This window comes from Zootoca vivipara, chromosome 1, assembly GCF_965207765.1.
Source record: "Zootoca vivipara chromosome 1, rZooViv2.hap1.1, whole genome shotgun sequence".
NCBI classification, from domain to species: domain Eukaryota; kingdom Metazoa; phylum Chordata; class Lepidosauria; order Squamata; family Lacertidae; genus Zootoca; species Zootoca vivipara.
The window spans coordinates 65,608,402-65,630,506 of NC_142582.1; the positions used below are offsets into that span (position 1 = coordinate 65,608,402).

General features: G+C 41.9%; 1 protein-coding gene across 1 annotated transcript; it reads left to right on the forward strand.

The window, feature by feature from the left end:
- The first annotated feature begins 1,682 nt into the window (after positions 1-1,682).
- On the forward strand, positions 1,683-21,594 carry COPB1 (coat protein complex I subunit beta 1). The gene is made up of 22 exons (XM_035119839.3): positions 1,683-1,849; positions 2,802-2,953; positions 3,897-4,126; positions 4,448-4,617; positions 5,919-6,033; positions 7,038-7,130; positions 7,885-8,022; positions 8,977-9,096; positions 9,324-9,431; positions 9,614-9,760; positions 10,634-10,779; positions 11,971-12,067; positions 12,471-12,631; positions 14,163-14,283; positions 14,614-14,841; positions 14,977-15,156; positions 15,945-16,089; positions 16,182-16,301; positions 16,809-16,954; positions 17,511-17,600; positions 18,171-18,326; positions 21,268-21,594. The coding sequence occupies exons 2-22, from the start codon at positions 2,863-2,865 to the stop codon at positions 21,325-21,327; spliced, it is 2,862 nt and encodes a 953-aa protein (XP_034975730.1). The 5' UTR covers positions 1,683-1,849; positions 2,802-2,862; the 3' UTR covers positions 21,328-21,594.
- Positions 21,595-22,105: the final 511 nt, after the last annotated feature.

Consider the following 22,105-nt stretch of genomic DNA (forward strand, 5'->3'; position numbering starts at 1 on the left):
CTATCCTCTATCTATATGCCTGAGACCTCTGGGTATAGGGCGGTATATAAAATCAATAAATAATAATAATAATGCCATGCATGATCACCTCAATGCTGCAACCTTTCCTCAGAGGAGCTGCAACACCCCCTTGATTGTTTTCATTGCCCTTTTCTGACCTTTGAGATTAGGTGATCAGAACTATACACAGTATATATACCAAATGCAGTCACACCATAGATTTGCATAATTGCATTATGATATTGGCAGTTTATTGTCAAATCCTTTCCTAATGATCCCTAGCTTGGAATTTGCCTACTTCACAGCTGCAACACACTAAGCCATTCATTGAGCTTTTCGCCTTGACTCCAAGGTCTTCTGCTTGTCACTCACCACCAGTTCAGACTCCATGAGCATATATAAGAAATTAAGATTGTGTTTGATGCACATCACTTTAAATTTGTTTACACTGAATTTCACTTTTCCATTTAGAGCCCAGTCACTCAGTTCAGAGAGGTCTTTTTGGAGCTTTTCACAATCTCTCTAACATCACTGAACAGTATCATCGGGAAACTTGACCACCACACTACTCACCCTCAACTCATGAACCATTCTGATTCTACAAAAATAAAAAGCACAGGTTTCGAATAGGATACTGTTATCTAGATGCATGTCTGTCTGGAAGTAATCCTACTGAATTGAAAGTTGCTTACGCCAGCAAGCATTTTAGGATTGCAACCTAAGTCTATTGTCAGGATTTTTTTTCAGTTCAAAGGCAACACCCCCTCCCTGAACCAGTATACCAGTGTTGGATGAGGCAACTGATGTGAATTTTGCCTAGTTTCCACGCCCTCGCACAACGCTGTCAGGCACGCAAGAAGCACTGTCAGAGTTCAAGGACCCATTCCAGCTACCACAAATAAGGCTGAGCAAAGGCTGATAAGGGATGCTCCTTGGGGTGAGGGATACATGCAGGGCTGGATTTACGTTTGATGAGGCCCTAAGCTACTGAAGGTAATGGGGCCCTTTATGTCCAGCTGTCATTGTCAACAACAAATTGTGGCTGTTTTTTGTGTTGAATATACACTATGTTGTAATTTATGGACCTAATAGGTATCTAAAGCCATTTGAACATAACAAATACCCTTGGAGCCAACACAACACAACACACTGTTGCTGTATGAAGGTTTTATTTTGTTTTTTTATATTTTGGAAATGTACATCGTTTTTTCCCCTTTAATATTTTTGGGCCCCCCAAGAGAGTGGGCCCCTATGCTATAGCTTGTTTAGCTTACACGTAAATCTAGCATTGGTACAGGGCCTGGGAAAGAGGCCCACGGCCGAGATGGAGAGGTGCTGCATTTGACCCCTGGCCTTGAAGTTCTCCATCCGTGGCTTAGAAAGAAACGAAGGCCTGAAACCCGAAAGCCCCATCGGGGGCCACTGAATGCCACGCAGTGTAACGGCCGTTCTGCCACAGGTGCGGACGGCGCCCAGGTCCTGCTCCCAGGAGCGGGTGGGGCAGCAGCCTCGGCCCTCGCAGGCTGGACTCCAACCCGGATACGGCGACCCTGCGGGAGGCGGAAGAGGCCGCGCTTCAGCTCCCCGCCTCCGGCGAACGCGCGTTTCGGCGAGCGGCGGAGGAGGCGTGTCCCGTCGGGGCCGCCGTACTATCGATGTGGCCCTGCGTGCCGAGTGCTTCCACGTCAGCTGCAGGAGGCAGCGGCGCCGGGAGGAGACAGGAAGGCGGGGAGACCCGCTACGGCCCGCTACCGAAGCGAAGAGACGGCGGCCGCGCAGCCTCAGCGACCGTTTTCCGAGGCCGCAGCGGGGACCGCCAGCGAGCGGAAGCGACCCGGAGCCGGGGGAGGTTAGTAGCGGGGCAGCCGAGCGGGCGGGGAAAGGGATGCCTGGGGAGGCGCCGAGCGCCGGGGCCCGCCAAGTTTCCTGGGGGGCTTCAGCGTCGCCGTGAAGCGGAGAAGGACCTTCGCTGCGGTCTCCAGCCTCCCACTGAAACAACGTAGTACGCCCTCACGGGAGGCTCAGGCGCCCAAATCCCTCGGCCGGGCCTAATGCCGAGTGGGCGCCGTCGCCGACCCAAGATGGGGGAGGCAGAAGGGCGCCTCGTTGTCACACGGGTGTCGGTAAGGAGCCTCAGGTCGCGAGTCTGGCTCTGCCTTCCCAGGGCGGAGGAGCCCGTGGGGGGGGGGGAGGCGTTGAGATTTCCCCCGGGAATAAACGGGCGCAATGGGCGCCTCGTTGCTGCTGGCTTGGAGGGCGGCGAGTGGTTTGGAAACACCCGGGTTCAAGTCTTTTGCCAGGTAGCTTAGTGCTTAGTTCGGAGATTTTTTTAAAAAAAACGGGATCGGGAGAAGTTGGAAGTTTGATTTCAACTTTAAAAAAAGAGAATCTTGGCCCCGAAGGCTGTTTCGTTGCCTCTGGTGTGCAGAGGCGTCCTCCTTCCTTGGGTCAGTCAGACATAGGCAAACTCGGCCCTCCAGATGTTTTGGGAGTACAACTCCCGTCATCCCTAGCTAACAGGACCAGTTGTCAGGGATGATGGGAGTTGTAGTCCAAAAACATTTGGAGGGCAAAGTTTGCCTTATGCCTGAATACAAGAATGCACTGTTCCCCTTGAAATATGGTTGCATATATTTGCTCTTTTGTTGCATTATTTTCAATACAGTACATTGTCCTGCAGGCCTCAGTACAGTAGACAAAATGCAGACTTGAAGATATTTGTGGGAATTTTTTATGTCAAATTATGGACTACAGTAGAAGCGTAGTTCTCAATTAACTGCATTATTGGAATTCTTTTCCAGAGTTTGTGAGACATCTTTTTAAAAAATTCTTGCATTGAGAGAACTTTGATAAAGAGACAAAATGACGGCTGCAGAAAATGTGTGCTATACATTAATCATTGTTCCAATGGACTCGGAGCCACCCTCTGAAATGAGCTTAAAGAATGACTTGGGTAAGTTATGCTTTCTGGACCATACCTTTATAGTTGTATGTGCATTTATTTCAAATATTATATTGCCTGTTGTGCTGTCGTGGCAATCAGTGTTATGAAAGAAAAAAGAAATGAAAATATTTAATGCTTTAAAACAGTCTTTAAAAAGTGAAATAAACTAATTTTAGCATATAGTAGTAGCTAAAATGGTTAACAGACCACACACATCAGTGTGAGGAAATACATAAGGTCTCATGGGCAAAACATGGGAGGTGGAGTAAGCATGTTGCATAGCAAACAGTGATGAATGACAAGTTAAATTTCAGTTCCTTCTGCACTCTGTTGCAGCTGTACTGAAAAAGTGGAGTGCAGCAAAAGTGCAGGCATTGCTGATTGTGTGTGTGTGTGTGTGTGTGTGTGTGTGTGTTCGTGATCGTTCTATAGCATGCAACTCTTGTGCATTACAGCCACTGCATAGAGGAGCCACCATGTGGGAACTTTTTCAAGCATCCTTTTGTGTGGTGGTTGTATGTAAGAATTGTGCCTAAATTGAATTGTCAGTAATGTGAAGCGCATGAAAACCTAATAGTGTCTACCCAGAAATGCTTCCCCTTCCCCTTCCCCTTTACTTGTGTGTTCTTTTGGTTGGAGTAGTACACAGTAATATAGCTGTCACCAAATTGTTGCCTTCCAGGTATTTTGGATTCTATCTCCAGTCAGCACCAGCCAGCATGGGTCACTAGGGCTCACATCTGGAGGGCACCAGGTTGGCAAAGGCTACAGTTTACTATGCCAAAGTGTAGAAGTCTCCTCTATAGTGATTAACATGTAACAAAATGTAGCAGTAGCAGAATAAAGTACAAGAAAATCTGAATGATAGTATGTAATGCAACAACATTTTTAAAATGTTCTGCTATCATAGTTTGTGGTTAATGTAACTTACACAGCTTCTTTTGTCTAACAGAAAAAGGAGATGTGAAATCTAAGACAGAGGCCTTGAAGAAAGTAATCATAATGATTTTAAATGGTGAAAAGCTGCCAGGACTTTTGATGACTATTATTCGGTTTGTGCTGCCACTTCAGGACCACACCATCAAAAAATTGCTTTTAGTATTTTGGGAGATTGTTCCCAAGACCACTCCAGATGGTAGACTGTTGCAAGAAATGATCCTTGTTTGTGATGCCTACAGAAAGGTTAATGTTTTATTTATTCTACTTGTAGCATAGAATCGTAATATGTAATCAACGTAATTTGTAACCAGCCATCCTAATGCTATAGCATATATCTAAATACCTGCTTTGTAAGTGGACTATGTTTTTGTCTTGTTCTTTTGGACCAAGATGTGGTTTTATTGTAAAAATGACTTTCAGTTTTGGATTATTTTTGCCTTTGTCCAGATTTAGTTGATTTTGATTTTGACCAGATTTAGTAGACTTAGTTGATGTAAGGAGACTAGAATGCAATACTTCGTTTCCAAATACTGTACATATATCATCTTGATTTTGATGTTTCAGGATCTTCAACATCCAAACGAGTTCATCAGAGGATCCACTCTCCGTTTCCTTTGCAAGCTTAAAGAAGCAGAATTACTGGAACCATTGATGCCAGCTATTCGTGCATGTCTGGAACATCGACACAGCTATGTGCGCAGGAATGCAGTCCTTGCAATCTACACTATTTACAGGTAAATTTTGCTGTCAGGCTAGGAACATAGCTATGCTGTATCTTTGGGGTGGGGGTGCGGGAGAAAGGTGACAACCAAAAATGATGCTCATCATTTAAACACTTCATATTTTCCCTCTCTTAATGCATTAGAGCTATTTAGTAATTATATAATGCTCAAATGATAAAATCAAGCTTGACCATCACCTGTTAAAAGCACCAACTTAAAATTTTATTTCAATAAATGCTTGAAGAATTCATAATTCGTATCTGTTGTGGTTTCTATATTATTGTGGATTGTACATTCCAATTCAGTTGCTACTTCTAGCAGAGAAATATTTCTAAATACTTTTTGGTTTGGTTTATTTTCCCTTTGCTAAACTGTTCACACATGCTGCATGGGAGTGTTACTGTACTTATGAAATTAAATCCAGTGTTGCACCAATGAATACAGTGTAATCTCTCCTCCTCACTGTAGCTCTCAGCAGATTTTGGAGGAATACAGGAGGGAGGAGAGGAAGGGAAAGTAGTGTTTGCATGAGTGGAAGTCCATTGCACAAGTGGGATGCCACAGTTGTCTTCCAATCTGTCCAGAAGCCCCTTTACAAGTACACACAGACCTGCAGAGCTAGGGGTATAGCACACTGGGGTTCTGGTGAAAAACAGTTAATGACCATAATTTTGATAGCTTTTTATATGGGATGCTTGTGAGCCAGTCTGTCATTCAAATTAATTAAGAAATGGCATTGAGACATTGTGAGAAATTGGGAGCATTTAACTTCATTTTTAGAAATATTTATTTTAAGTTTACTTTTTGGTCCAAGCTAATGTAAAGCAGGGTAAAATAAAATCATAAGAATTAACACAACTGTTGGTAGCTTGTTGAATAAATTGAGGCTGCAATCCATGGAACCCCTTTCTATGTGGCTTTTTCTTTGCAGCAGATTATAGTTTTGAAACTCTTCAAATTGATTTGTCAAGCAGTGCATAAGGAAAGGTTTGAAGCCATCATGATTGTTAGGAGTATGGTGCATAGCCCGTGAATTGCAGCCAAGTTATAATTACAATGTTACAGATTTACCCTGTTAGTGGTCTCACAAAAAAGGTAAATAATTGTAACCCTGCAGAAATGGCATCAGATAAAAGAATTGAGAGAAATTTACCTATTTTGGGGCACCTTGCTGTGTTTTTAAAATAAAGATTGAGCACAGAACATTTGTTCTTTAACTTTTCTTCAAAAGGCTACAACATCTACAATTTGTATTAATCCAATTACATTATTCAGCATTAAATTTGTAATCTTTATCTCTGTTCTTTTAAAAGAAACTTTGAGCATCTTATACCTGATGCCCCTGAACTGATCCATGATTTTCTGGTGAATGAGAAAGATGCAAGTTGCAAAAGAAATGCCTTCATGATGCTTATTCATGCTGATCAGGTAAAAATAAATGTCCTCCCCCCATCCTTCTTGGTTTTGTATTATGTTAATAATAATAATAATAATAATAATAATTTATTTATACCCCGTCCATCTGGTGGGGTTTCCCCAGCCACTGGGCGGCTTCCAACAAAATATTAAAATACAATAGTCAGTCAAACATTAAAAGCTTCCCTAAACAGGGCTGCCTTCAGATGTCTTCTAAAAGTCTGTTAGTTGTTGTTCTCATTGACGTTTGGTGGGAGGGAGTTCCACAGGGAGGGTGCCACTACCGAGAAGGCCCTTTGCCTGGTTCCCTGTAACTTGGCTTCTCACAGCGAGGAAACCACCAGAAGGCCCTTGGCGCTGGCCCTTGGTGTCCGGACAGAATGATGGGGGTGGAGACACTCTTTCAGGTATACCGGACCAAGGCCATTTAGGGCTTTAAAGGTCAGCACCAACACTTTGAATTTGTGTTTTGATTTAAGAGGCATTCCCCTCTTGTTTCTTTTGTCATATCCCTGCCTTGCCTTCACTCATCCAGTTCTATCACCCCAAGCTGTCTAAATGTTTCCTGCTTCATTAAACAACTGCACCCTTTCTCCCTTCCTGCCCCCTATGCTTGGAAACATCTCCCAGAATGCCTTCTATGATGCCATCTCTCTCTTTTTCTTCAAATTTCTCTTCAAAACACGGGTTTTCAATGCCTCCTGCACCCAGTATGCCTAAGTATGTGTACCTTCAATATACACATTATCTTCCAGGTCTGCCCACCTCCATTTCCTTCTATTGTCTCCCTTTTGTCTTTTTCTAGATTGTAAGCCTTTTGAGCCTATTATATTATTAAAGTGTCATCCATGTACAAAAATGGCAACATATGACTAAAAATAAAACTATCTGCTGTAATTTGGAGTGTCCCTGGTAAACTGAAAGGATATAAAATGTAAAAATGAATGCGTATTACTTGGATTTTAATGAGAAATGGCAAAACTCAAATGTGAAAATTATTTTGTTTATTTCTGAAGGACCGTGCTTTGGATTACTTGAGTACCTGTATTGACCAAGTCCAGACATTTGGTGATATTCTACAACTTGTTATTGTGGAACTGATCTATAAGGTACAGGAAATAAATAATTTAAACTTTCATTGGGAAAGAAATTGTTTCTTTAAAAAAATTAAATGAGCCTCAGCTTGTTTGTTGCAGACACTGGGAAAATGGAAGTTAAGGACTAACAAATGTGTTAGTAACTGAGAGTTGTATCCAGCTAGGTTTTGCTCTGAGATCCATTGAAACTAATGAATCTAAATTAGTCATGCCCATTCATTTTAGTAGGTCTACAATAGACATTTACAACCTTTACGGTTTTGTATGCCAGATTCCACATCATCAGATGGAAAGATGATAGGCTGGATGCAAGTGCAATCAGAAGGCTCTTGCACTGACACAATAGGATTCTGTGATTTCTGATAAAACTCATTTCCATCTGTAGTCACCGAGGCTGAATACGAGGGTCTCCCAACTCACATAATCGACTTTTGGAAGCTGTAGCAAGGAGGAGAGGACAAAAAAGCAATTTTCCAAAATCAGAGTTCTAGTAGTTTGTCAGATTCAAACTGGTGTATTTTTAGAAATACAATGCTGTTTGAATAAGACTTCTGTATCAGTGATATTCTGCATTTTTGTACTGCTAATGTTTGTATGGTTAGTATGTTCGTTCAGGTTTCCCCCGGTGTTTGACAACCAACTGTAGTGTAGTAACGAGAACTAAGCAGTTGAGGGTTTTTTGTTTGTTTGTTTGTTTTAAAAAAGATAATCCATTCCTCCTTGTGTAAGAGAACGTTGCTTCTGCGTATTTTGTTTCCAAATCTAGGTTTGCCATGCTAATCCATCAGAAAGAGCTCGGTTTATTCGTTGTATCTACAATTTACTGCAATCATCAAGCCCTGCAGTAAAATATGAAGCAGCAGGAACATTAGTTACACTTTCCAGTGCACCAACAGCAATCAAGGTACTGCAGTGTATTGTGACACATTAAAACATTTTTTAAAGTGTCCTGGATATCAGTATACATTTGGTACTAAGGCATTTTAAGTCTTGTGAATTGGAACAGGTAAAGTTTAGGAGTGTCTCACAAAGGTACTGCTTTGTTCATTGATTTTTGGCACATGGATATGAACATCAGATGAACCATTATCCAATTTATAATTTAAAGAAAGCATTTGAGGGTACTGTGTTATCAGAGACAAAGCGACCATTTTGCAGTTCCATGATGTACTAAGTCAGGAATGGGCAAAGTTAGAAGGAGGCCACTTCGAACTGTATGTTGTCCAAAAGTACTATGGTAATAGAACACTCCAGTATCTTACTCTTCAGCTGAGATATGTACAGTGGTACCTCGGGTTAAGAACTTAATTCATTCTGGAGGTCCGTTCTTAACCTGAAACTGTTCTTAACCTGAGGCACCACTTTAGCTAATGGGGCCTCCTGCTGCCACCGTGCCGCCGCCGCACAATTTCTGTTCTGATCTGGAAGCAAAGTTCTTAACCCGAGGTACTATTTCTGTGTTAGCGGAGTTTGTAACTTGAAGCATCTGTAACCCGAGGTACCACTGCATTGTATAGCATCGTATTTTGCATCCTGCCCACCCCCAGAAATGGATGCAAAGGTTGAGCTGCATTTTGCACTTGAAATATACATACAATTATTTTCTGAATGTGCACCCATATTTCATCCTGATGCCTAAGATTGGAAAATATAGTGCCACAAATATCCATGCAAACTACCAGAGAATGTCAAACAGGCAAATCAATTCAAGTGCTTGAATTATTGTGCAGGCTTGCCAGTCTTCCTTAGTTTGTAACATTTCCTGTTGATTTAGACAAACTTAATTTGTTTGTCAACTTCTTTTCCTATATCACAAATTGGAATGCTTTAAGCATTTTCATTATTCTTTTAACTGAAGGCAGCAGCTCAGTGCTATATTGACCTGATTATTAAAGAAAGTGACAACAATGTGAAGCTCATTGTGTTGGACCGCTTGATTGAACTCAAGGATCACCCAGCCCATGAAAGAGTACTGCAGGTAGGCATAGTTTTCCTAAATTCAAAGCTATACAACCAAATGTATGTTGTATGTTAAAACTGTGTTATGCATTTTGGGGTTTTTTATATCTTAATCCTCCCTGTGATCCTTGGATGGAGAGTGGTATAAAAATTAAATAAATAAAGTAAAATATAAATAAATATAAGCAGCGCATTGCACAGAAATGAAATAGCCCATGCCTACAAACAAAGTGTGTTTTATTTCAGGATCTAGTAATGGACATACTAAGAGTTCTGAGTACTCCAGACTTGGAAGTGCGCAAGAAGACCTTACAGTTGGCTCTTGATCTTGTATCTTCGAGAAATGTAGAAGAGGTAAAACACATGCTCCTCCCCCCCCATCCCCACAGCTGAATCCTATACCTGTTAATGTTTGAGTAAAGTCTCTCTTAATTCAGTGTAGCTTACTCTTGAGTAACTACATAAACCTTTAGCTTTAATCTTTTGACCTTTTTTAAAAAAATGTAATTGTTGTTTTGTGTCTTGCTTTTGTCTAGCTGGTGATTGTTTTGAAGAAAGAAGTAATAAAAACAAATAATGTGACAGAGCATGAAGACACTGATAAATACAGACAGTTACTTGTTCGGACATTACATTCCTGTAGTGTTCGGTTCCCTGATATGGCTGCAAATGTAATTCCTGTGGTAAGCAACTCATTCAACATTTTGCTTCCTGTTCCACGAATTTTGTTACACTTAACTTGCAATAAATGTTTAATATTTAATAGTCACTTACCTTCTCAGCTACTTTTCTTGTAGCCCTGATTGGTCCCACCCCCACCCCCAATTTATAAGTTTATTCTTGTTCCCAGTTTGTTTTCTATTAGTTAAAATACACACTTCATTATAAATTCTCATAATTTCATTATGTGAGGAGAGGTTCTTATTTTTGTGGAATTGTAGTTGCCAGAAAGTAACCAGACAACATTGTGGATGTTTAAACAAGAATTTGTCATCGTTATTTTGAATTATAAAAGCTTCAGAACAACTTCATTGAGTCAGAAAGCACTGAGTTCCTTAGGATTTCCTCTTCTTCTTCTTCTTGCGAAAGTTTACTAAAGTTTTTAGAAAGAATTCAATATCATGCTATTCTGATAGTTCTGTCAGTGCAAGCAATATGGTTTGCCAGATGGAATTATCCCCCTTCCCCCCCCCACCATGTTGTTCCAAGGATTCCCTGACCCCAACCCCTGAGCCAGTTGCGCTGGAAGGAAATGGTGGTGGTGGTGGGACCCATTGCACAAGCAGAAGACTTTGCACAGGGCTTCTGCTGAAGGGACTCATTTGTTGAATGTGATATGGGCAGCTGTTGGCCTCTATGCATGCAAAGCGGCTGTCAAATTACTGTATACCTAACTGCCACCTTGTTCAGTGCACTGTGCCTTACAGAAATAGTTGAGCCTAAAGCACTCTTGGACATGTACAGTCAATCCAAATCCTGTTATCTTCTAGTTCTTGATCTGGCTAATGGGGTGCTGATGTCTTTCAAGTTGTGTGACTTATTCACTCTCATCCTAGTTGATGGAGTTCCTCAGTGATTATAATGAAGCTGCAGCTGCTGATGTCTTGGAGTTTGTGCGTGAAGCCATCCAGCGTTTTGATAATCTCAGACTACTTATTGTGGAGAAAATGCTGGAAGTGTTCCACTGTATTAAATCTGTCAAGTAAGTTTAACATATGCCTCAAGTAGACACTGCTCCCCACCTGGATTTAAAGGTTTTAGGTGCTCTAAGTTGTTAAAATAGAAGCAAGTTCAGGAAACTGATGTGAGTGCATATGACTTTGGCTAAAATGCTAAATAAGGATTCATTTTATTGCCTTCAAATTTTTGTGTGCCTCTGAACAGATAAAAATGGAAATCTGTCCAAAATTTACCTTACTAGTGCAGTCGTACCTTGGATCCCAAACACTCTGGAACTCAGACGTTTTGGCTCCCGAACGCCGCAAACCTGGAAGTGATTGTTCCTGTTTGAGAACGTTCTTTTGGAACCCAAATGTCCGACGGGGCTTCTGTGGCTTCTGATTGGCTGCAGGAGCTTCCTGCAGCCAATTAGAAGCTGCGATTTGGTTTTCGAAAGTTTTGGAAGTCGAACGGACTTCCAGAATGGATTCCGTTCGACTTCCGAGGTACGACTGTACTCGGTAATCCTGCATCTCAAATTTCAAAAGCAGCTTGGTTTGCTGGGAGAGAAACCTCATTAGGTTAATTGTTTTAGTATGTGTTTTCTCAGCATGCAGGGGAAGTGATATTAAAAGGTTACTCATGCCGCAGTCCTGCTCACACGTTCATTGTGTTTAGTAGACTTCAGTGGAGCTTAATTGTGAGTAAATATATGTAGGGTTGTGTCAACATTTCATCTTCTTGGCCTTTCTGACAGCCCATTCACATGTCTTTTGCTTTCCCACTTCTTCTCACCTTCCTGCCTCTTCCTTGAGTGGATGCCTCCTGCCAGATCAAAAGCCCTTGCATTCACAATAGTGCCCCAAAAGACAGGTGATTGGACTTTTGCCTTTGTTAGCAGTGGCTTATATCCCATGAGTTTTACTGTTCCTGCAATATTTTTCTGCCACTGAGAAATCAATCTAGAGTGTTGACTGAAAGAGTGAAGGAGGGAGGAGGATGTTCTTCCACTCGTCTCCTTTACCTTTGACAGTTCATACATCTGGTAAGCAGATCAATAGACAACTAAGCCTCTGCTAAGCAAATACTAATAATTTTTGTAGGCTACTTAATCCTTTTGAGCCGGAATGACTGATTTGCCCATGAAATGCATGAGGGTGCAGTTTGAATTGATTATCTGTATAAAAGTGCAAGGATGATTTATTTATTTATTTATTTGTGCTTTATTTTATAGAATTTATCGCGGAGCCCTCTGGATCCTTGGAGAATACTGTAGCACAAAGGAAGATATACAGAGTGTAATGACAGAAGTCCGTAGATCACTGGGAGAGGTAGGTGTCTGTATTGTTAATCAAATCATATGTTTCTGTTTTTATACATTTCAGGAAAAAATAAGCCTTTGGAAGACACAGGATTTTAAAATTGGTTACACTTGGTGGTTTCTTGAGGATATACTGTACAAATGAAAAACAATACCATGCTAATACCAGCTTGTAATTTCTGCTAAACAAATTAATCAAAGATTAATCACCTTGAAATAATTCATCATTTCATTAATAGTTAATGGAACAGGGAGTACTTTAATGGAAAGAGAGAAATTAATATATGGAGGTGCGTACGGGAGGAGATTAGTTAAGCTATTTTCTTTGGGGCATCTGAGAGAATATAGCCCCATCTTCCAGGCTGAAGTTTATGCTGTTAATTTTTTTATCAGTCACATTGTTAATCTTTCAGATCCCAATAGTAGACTCTGAAATCAAGAAAGAAGCTGGTGAGATGAAGCCTGAGGAGGAAATTACTGTGGGTCCTGCCCAAAAACTGGTTACTGAAATGGGAACGTATGCTACACAGAGTGCTCTTAGCAGTTCGAGACCTGCCAAAAAAGAAGAAGACAGGTGATTTGGCTTTTGCCTTTGTTAGTAGTGGATGATTTTCTACTGGTGGTATTGTGTGAGTGCAAGGGCTTTAGATCTGGCAGGAGGTGTCCACTCACGTAAGATGTGTGGAGGTGATTTCCCCCGATTTGCCCATTAACTCCACAGCTGCCACCCCCAGTTTTTTTAGATGGGAGATGGGGTCCAAGGAACTTTTCAGGAAGAGAGAATTGAAGGAAATCCCCACTACTTCTCTCCTCAATTGCCTCAGATGGTGCAACAGCACCTGGAGCACTAGTGGGATTTAAATATATATATACAGTACAATAATGTATACCTTGTTTCTCCCTTCCAGAAAGGAGTTGCTCATAATGGCTTGCCAAGTATGAAAATATGTATAAAAATAACAATAACCTGTCATTAATAACAGTTGCCAGACTAAAGCCGCCTTAAAGTGCAAGAACACAAAGTATCCAAATGATATATAATGCTTGATGCATTTTTTTCTTTTCCTGTAATCTCTCTAGTCGTCTCAACTTTCCAGTAATGACGCTTGAACAGACTGCAGCAGTTATTATCTGTGAATATTGGACAGAATAGGGTGGTGTGCCTTTACTGCCATTTGGTCAGAGCCAAGTATATAGTTTCAACTTTTTAAGAAACAAAACTCAATACAGAATTCCTTGGAGATTTCCCCCCCTCTCTCTTAGCAAGCAGCCAGGAGTTGGAAAGCACATCATTGGCAGGAGACACTGAGTTCAGACGGGATATCTGCACGTTGGCAGCGAGTCCTGCTGAGTCATTAGAGAGGAGAATCTTGTTGCTGTGGCTCAGGGCATAGACACAAAGCAAAGAGTTGTTTGCAGCTTGAGTAAAGCTGCTTACAAAAAACACCCCCCCCCCCAAAAAAACCCCAGCCCACCAAGTACTTACAGTCCCAGCCAGTAATGTGGGGAGGGTTTTTTTATCCAACATGGAACATTACTGGCCGTTCTGTTCTTCTGTACGGAAGGAAAAAATTGAAAACATCATTTCATAAAATTAACTAGTAACTTAATAGATGAGTATGTATCATCCAACCTGTGTGGCTCACTCCCCCCATTCCCTCCCTTTTCTGTGTACTTGTGCATTCTGAGGGTTTATTATGGGTGGGATGATAGGTAGTCTGTTACATCAGGTGCAGACAGTGTGGTGCCCTCCAGATGTTTTGGACTAAAAGTCACATCACCCCTGATCAGTGACCATGCTGGCAGGGGCTGTTGGGAGTTGTAGTCCAATATCTCGAGGGCACCACAATAACTTTTCCTTTTATATTGTTTTGTCTAAAAAAGTATTGTCAACATTTAAACATATAACTTACAAGCCCACAGGGCACTTTGATTTAGATGTGCGGGCTATCTTTTCTGCTTTTCTCACATAGCCTCCTGATTTTGAAACATTTAGGCACAGTAATATGAGTTCTTTTATTTCTGAAGTCTGTCATATAGGTCACATGGCTAAGCAATATGTTGGGTGCTGTTTCCCTAAATTGCCCTTTTCTCTTTTTTGGTAGGCCTCCACTGAGAGGGTTTTTGCTGGATGGGGATTTCTTTGTTGCAGCCTCCCTCGCCACAACTCTGACCAAGATTGCATTACGTTATGTGATGCTGGTTCAAGAAAAGAAGAAGCAAAATGTACGTTCTATTTCTTTGAATTGTGCTTAAGGGATTCCTGCCTTTGACACTTGGTGAAAGGACAGCCATCTCTCTTAGCTACTTGAAGATCACACCTTTTAGACAGTCTCTTTACACTCAAGGCACCTTCACTGCTTTTACATCTTGCTTTGTGTGAAGGTGTACTACTTAGTTTCAAGCTAACAAATTACTGCCGTCAGCTTCAGATATAACCTGTGTCTCCCATTTTTGATTGGGTTTTGCATGCTATTTTTAAGAGGGAGTGTTCAGTTTTGGAATTCAAAAGGAAATGCACATCTTAATATTGTCCTCTTCCCCCCCCTCCTTCAGTCTTTTGTAGCTGAGGCAATGTTGCTCATGGCTACTATCCTCCATTTGGGAAAGTCATCTCTTCCCAAGAAACCAATAACGGATGACGACGTGGATCGGATTTCTCTCTGCCTGAAGGTCCTCTCAGAATGTTCCCCGCTAATGAATGACATCTTCAACAAGGAGTGCAGGCAGTCCCTTTCTCACATGCTGTCTGCTAAGCTGGAAGAGGAGAAGCTCTCGCAGAAGGTGAGAGCTCAAAATCGCCTGTGTAACTGTAACGTTTTGTGGGCCTCTGATTCTTGACAAAAAGCCCAGGTAACAGAGAGTTGTTCCTTGTGCATATGTTATATCTTAACTCATCCCTATTCCTCTTTACCACAGAAAGAGTCTGAGAAGAGAAGTGTGACAGTTCAGCCAGATGATCCCATTTCTTTTATGCAACTCACTGCTAAAAATGAAATGAACTCAAAGGAAGATCAGTTTCAGCTGAGTCTTCTAGCAGCTATGGGGAACACACAAAGAAAAGAAGCTGCAGATCCACTGGCATCCAAGCTCAACAAGGTGATGTCAAATATCCGTCTTACCAGACGGTCCTTAGGACTGAAGCAAAAGAAATCCTTTCACTTTCTATGTTGGTTTTTTTAATTATTAAAAAGGGGCAGGATTCAGCTTTTGACTGAACAAAGTGCAGCATTGAATTAGTCCCATAATTACAATTGACACAGTGCTGGCATACTATTGTCACTTTTCCCTGCAGCAAACCAATTAGGCAGTTAATGCTTCAGTTACCCTTACCTTGGCTTGTGATATTAGAAAACATATTGAAAAGTCTTGTAAGTTGCATTCTTACAGCAGTTAGTCCTGTAGGGATTCTTGTTGCCTTTTAAAACAAGCAGAGGAAAGCCTTGAGAAAAATCTGTGCAACTTGCTGTGGTTGAAGAGAATGAAACAGACAAGATAAGTTGTTTTTACTGGGCAAAACACAGAAATGGCATTAGTTCATTAGAGTGTCTTGTTTAACATATATCCCAAGTGTACAGTTTACAGAAAGATAAGGATGCCAGAGAGGGTAGCTGTGTTCTGGTATTAATAATCGGAAATAGTTTGAGATGTGAAAGATCTTAAATCTCCTTATGGACCTAAATGGAAGAGAATAGTGTAAAGGAATAATGCAGTTTTCAGTAGTGATGCTTCATTTTCAATAATGTATGCCAGCTGTTTGTTAAGACGTTAACCGCACAATCCTATACCTCTCTGATCAGAAGTGAGTCACATTGAATTTCAACAGGGCTTCCTCCCATTTAAGTGAGGATAGGATTGCAGCCTAACTCTCTATTTATGTTTGGCAGGTGACTCAGTTGACAGGATTCTCGGATCCAGTCTATGCAGAGGCGTATGTTCATGTCAACCAATATGATATTGTATTGGATGTGCTCGTGGTAAACCAGACCAGTGATACTTTGCAGAATTGCACACTAGAATTAGCTACATTAGGTAAACAATTACAGATACAACAATTATGTAAAATGCTTTACTGGTAATAGTTTTTCCCCTGGATAACTTCTGTGCATCCTCTCTTTAAACAGGTGATCTGAAGCTTGTGGAAAAACCATCTCCTCTGACACTTGCTCCACATGATTTTGCCAATATTAAGGCTAATGTGAAAGTCGCTTCCACCGAGAATGGAATAATTTTTGGTAATATCGGTAAGCATTCTGTATTATCAACTATATATTTTGGAATATTGTTTGTCTGTCTGAGTCTTCTCTATTCATTTGGACACCTTTTAGGATACCGTGACCAAATTTTGCATGATGTTTTCTGACATCAAGGATTTTTGTCTTACGTTTGGATATGAGCTGAACCCCATTTCGAATCAAGATGGTGGACCTTACCTTTCAAAGCCGCTCTGATTGTTTCCTTAGAATTACTGAGCAATACTGGGTACAAGTCTGATAGTATACATTAATTAAGGAGTCTTAAAAGTGTGGTGCTTTGATTCTATTTTATGAGGATGTGACTGTATTTATTTTACAAACTTAGCTTTAGGAAAATGCTATTTTGAAAGAGATGACTATTCCGAATTGGAAGGAGTATGAGTTTCATTCAATCTGTTGCAAGTTATGTAATGGACTCCATTCTCCTAATCTCTCTCTCTCTCTCTCTCTCTCTCTCTCTCTCTCTCTCTCTCTCTCTCTCTCTCTCTCTTTTAGTGTATGATGTTTCTGGAGCAGCTAGTGACAGAAACTGCGTTGTCCTCAGTGACATCCATATTGACATCATGGATTACATCCAGCCTGCTACTTGTACTGATACTGAGTTCCGTCAGATGTGGGCAGAATTTGAATGGGAAAACAAAGTGAGCTCTCACTACCCTTTGTTTATCCACATTTTAAATTAGAATATTATTAAGAAACCATACAGGTCTGGGTGTGGGTGATATGGTTTGTTAGTTTTTTTCCCTTGGAAGCAGCTTTCTAGGGAACATATGCAGCTATTTGCGGGAGCATAAGAGCCCAAGTATATTACATATAGAACACCGCATGCCGGTATTTGCATCTGAGCTACTGTACTGCTTTCAGAAAAACTACCACTCTGACTCATGTGCACCTCCCATGGCAATACACTTTTTATTGGGCTGAAATTTGTTTCAAATACAGGCTTTTGAGTTGTGCAGGACCGTTTCAGATATACGGCAAATGTGTGCTGTTTTGCTTTGTTTGGTCACATTAAATAGAATAGGGTGTATTATCTCATCCTTCTGAACTTGTTACGAGGTAGAACAGCCACTGTTTCCATGTTAGATTAACAGCCTTCCACAGAGATATGGTAATGTGTCTTATCAGCTTTGAGTAAATTTAGCTTCTGTAGGTTCTTGGTACGATGATTGTCCTTGTATTTATTTATTTTTCAAGGTCACTGTGAATACAAATATAATAGATCTGAATGAATATTTGCAACATATATTAAAGTCAACTAATATGAAGTGCCTTACTCCAGAAAAGGTAATACCTTTTGCTAATAAATTATAACTCTGATCTCAAATCACAAATAAAACCACTTTAATTGAATTTAAATCTGTTCTGTTACCCAGATACATTGGCTTGGATCCTAACTTCCCTTCTGTGAATGAATCGGGTTACATTCATGGAGTGGGGCTTTCTCGCCTCCCTTTCCATCAGCAGCCCTCTATAATCCCCACCCCCCTCGGGAAAATTTTCTTCTGAGATTTGGGAGACCTTTGGGTTTTGTTGCTAAGAGCTCCAAATGAATGGACACTTGGCACAAATGGAAAAGCAACTTAGGATCCAAGCGATTATATGATTCTCTTTGTCTTTTGGGTTTAGAAACTGAGGGGTTTTTTAAAGTGTAATTTAGCTCCGCATTGAGTCCATGCATTTATTATTATTTAATTATTATAATAATCACTATCTGCCTTTAATCCCTTATGGGGTGCAGGGTGCGTGCCTGTAAGTAAATATGTAGTTTAAGATGCTGTGTAGTGATGAGTTAATTTCAAAAAATAAATTTTAAAAATGCCCTTGTAAAAGGTATATAAAATATTGTCTTTCTAGGCACTTTCTGGTTACTGTGGCTTCATGGCAGCCAATCTGTATGCACGGTCCATATTCGGAGAAGATGCCCTTGCAAATGTCAGCATTGAAAAGCCCATTCATCTTGGGCCTGATGCTCCAGTCACAGGACACATAAGAATTCGTGCAAAAAGTCAGGTAATTATATTTTATATGTCTCTTCAAATAGTCAACTCCCAAACTGATGTTGCAAGTTTGAAATTTACAAATTAATATTATCTAATTGGTTAATGTCTTTCTGTGTTAGGATATCTAGGTAGAGTGGGCAACTGTATCCTGGAATAGAGTTACAGATGAATTTCCAAGTAAACATTTGAGACATAAATCTCTATTTAGCAGATATAGTTGGTTGTAAATGATGCTTTTCCAGGTGTGTGACAAATTCTTGGACCTGTCATACCACCGCAGTCTGTACTGCATAGCTGCCAAGTTATCCCTTTTTTACAGGGATTTTCCATTATGCTGAATAGGCTTCCTCGTGAGAAAAGGGAAAACTTGGCAGCTATGCTGTACTGGAAAATGTGCTCATGAAACTGGGGCGACTCTCAGAAGTGCAATGCAAGGAGCACCAGACTTGGCAGACATTCTAGTCCCTTCATGGACATGCTAGAATGTCAACAAAGTCCACTTCTAACAATGGCTCCTTGCATTGCACCGGACACTGTTTTCGATAGAAACTGCATTTTCCACAGGAAAAAGTTCATATATGTCTCAACTATGTATGGAAGAAGCAGTATCAGAGACAGAAGTAGCACTTTTTTGCCTCCAGCACATACTATTTAGTTCTGTGGGGGGATTTGAGTTTGAGCATCTTATAGCTAAGAAATCTCAGAATGAGATGAAACGCCCAAGATTGCACCCAAAACTTAGGCAAGCAGAAGGACACTTATTCAATAAAGTTCCCCCACTGCAGTTCCCCATGCTGCCACCACCACCTCCCCACCTCCCCCCAAGGCTTCTGTTGGGGAGTTGTGAAATGAGGAAGGAATCTAGAGAAAAAAATAGATAAAAGCAGTTTGCAGGAGGATTCACATGCATGTTGCAGGGATGGAGAACCCCTGGCCCTCCAGATGTTGGCTGGACACCCAATTCCTTGTCTGTTCCAGCCAGAATGACCAATGGTCAGGGCAATGGGAATCTGCCTTCTACTTAGGCTCAGTATTGTCTCCATTGACTGGCAGTGGCTTCCCAGGGGTTGAGGCAGGAGTCTCTCTGAGCCCTGCCTGGAGATGCTTCAGTACTGAGGTTTTCTGCATGCAAAGCAGATGCTCTTCCACCAAGCTCTGTTCCTTTTCCAAGGACCACATCTTTCTAGGAGGCACAGATTCCCCACACTGCTTGATGAAAATTACCACCACTTTACAATAATCTTTTGTAGTATGCAAAATACGAGCCAGAATGGGATAGGAAACCTCTTTTCCAGAGCCAAGGGCTGTCCTTCCCTTCTCACTTCAGGAGCAGAATAGAATATTATATCAATATCACAAAGCTCTGTCCATCTCACTCTTCATGATGTTATAATGCCTGACATATAGGAGGGAATCTGCAAAATAATATGGTCCTTACTGAAAGGGAATGAAAATGTGGGTATTTGCTCTCAGTCAAAATATAGGAATCCTATATAATAATATGCAAGTGTCTCTGCATCCAGATTCCCTGTGTCCCGTTTTCCGCGCTACTGAGCATGTGCCCCAGGGACACAGGGATTGGACGCAGAGACTGCGCGCACGCACACACACACAGAGGCCACCAGGTGGAAGGCAGGAGCAGGCAGCAAGGCTCCTAAGCAGGGCAGGCCCTCTCTCAACGTGCCCAAGGGCCTGAGGAGGAAGCCAGGATGACCAAAAATCGAGGCCCCGGCCTCTCCTCACCAACAGGCCCAAAATGGAGGCCCAAGCAGCGCAAGATAAAGCAGGCCACCAGTGGAAGGCAGGAGCAGGCAGCAAGGCCCCTAAGCAGGGCAGGCCCTCTCTCAACGTGCCCAAGGGCCTGAGGAGGAAGCCGGGATGACCAAAAAATCGAGGCCCCGGCTTCTCCTCACTAACAGGCCCGAAATTGAGGCCCAAACAGCGCAAGCAACTGGGAGACCCCCGCTGGGCCGGAATGGCCAGGAAAGGCGCGGGGAGGCCACCGAATGCTCAGCGCCAACCATGGGACCCTCAGAAAGCGCCGGGGTGGGCGCAGCCCCCCGGACGGCAAAGCTCCCTCCCGGATGCAGCAGGTGACTGAAAAACAGCCGCGGAGGCCAACAAAAGTAGCGGGAGCCACCCCCACCCCCCGAAAAACTGGGCGTACACCCCGGAGCAGCCGCCCGGGCCATCCAGGAGCCAGAATTCGGCCACTGGGCCCTGGCAGCAGCAGCGCTATTGACAGGGGGAAATTAGGAACCAAACGGCAGGCGCAAAAAGTACGCGAAAACAGGGTGGGGAGGGATCCGCACTCCAAACACAAGCTTCGGAGGAGGTAAAGGAAGAAATACCCCCTGCACCTCCAGCCGAGCCCGGGCTGTAAAGGTAAAAGGGGGGTGCTTTGGCTTGGGGTTTAGGAACGGGGGGGGGGAGAAAATTAGGGATAAATTAAGGATCAAAGGGAGGGGGGAGGAACAATCAATTAGACAAGGAATAAAAGCCCCCCACGCGCTGCTGCCACCGAAAAAGGCCGAATGTTCTAGCGCCCGTTTATTAAACGGGCTGAATGGCACTAGTTGAATTATAACTGGGTATTTCTCCACTAAACTTGCCTTTGAGACCCCCTTCCCCCTCCCCTCCAGTAAAGCTTCTTGATGTAACACATTCCTCCTTTAATTATGACACTCACTGCTGCTGTCCTGGCAGTGTTTAATTTGATGAAAGATTGAAGTAGCCAATGCTGATTTAGGTTTCCCTCTGCATCAAGGGTTTCCTGCAATATAGCTGTTTCAGCATTCTATTAGAAAACAGACCTAACCTTAGAAACCCTGCTTTGAACTGTGAATGACAGCTATTTCTGGTTGGATATATAAATAGAGAGAAAATTGTTTCTATTGCATGTTAATAATTAATTTAAACCGGTACCCATTAATCTCTCATCTCTTTTGCAGGGAATGGCTCTCAGTCTCGGTGACAAAATCAATCTCTCTCAGAAGAAAACTAATCTATAAATGTAGGATTCTTTTGATTATTTGCAGTTAAATGCTTGGAATTTTGCTTGCTGGATTCAGAACATCCTGTATTCTTCTATGTTCTTTGGTTGTAGAAGCTGATCTTCTTGTGCTGAATGCATTCCAGCAAATAATTTGTAGGTTTTACTTATCACTCCAAGATCATTGTTGATAAAACTCTAAATCTACATTTTTCTTTCTCTCAAATGTCTAGAAGTAATGTTGTCTTCTCTATGTACTATTTCAAATAAAATAAATTCTCTGCTAGTCTGGCTCTTCTGGTGTGTACTTTAATCTGCATTGTTTTTCTCAGAGATGGGGAATATTTTTTTGGCCTGAGAACCATATTCCCTCTCTGTCAACCTTCCGGGGGCCACATGCCAGCAGTGCATTGGCCAAGGTATGGCGGAGATGTACTATAGCCTCTCAGTTAACTAAAAAGTACTCAGAAGGTAAACATATTCTGGTATCTTTTAGAGTCCTAAGTGGTCCACACTGTGGTGAGCTTTCTTACGTCAACAACCTGCTGTTATCAGATGCATGCAGCGAGCTAAGAAGGAACGCATGAAAAGTGGGGGGGGGGGGATTGAAAAGATTGTTCCCTAGTTAAGGGCAGTTGCTTCCTTCCTTCTTGGGATGTGTTGGTTTACTGATGCAGTATCAATCTGTGATCAGTGTGATTATTGGGTGCTGATAACAGAGACACTAATTTGGGCTCCATGTGTTTTGAATTCAGTGTGCTTCCTTTGAGCAGAAAGAGGATGGAGGGGCCCGGTGC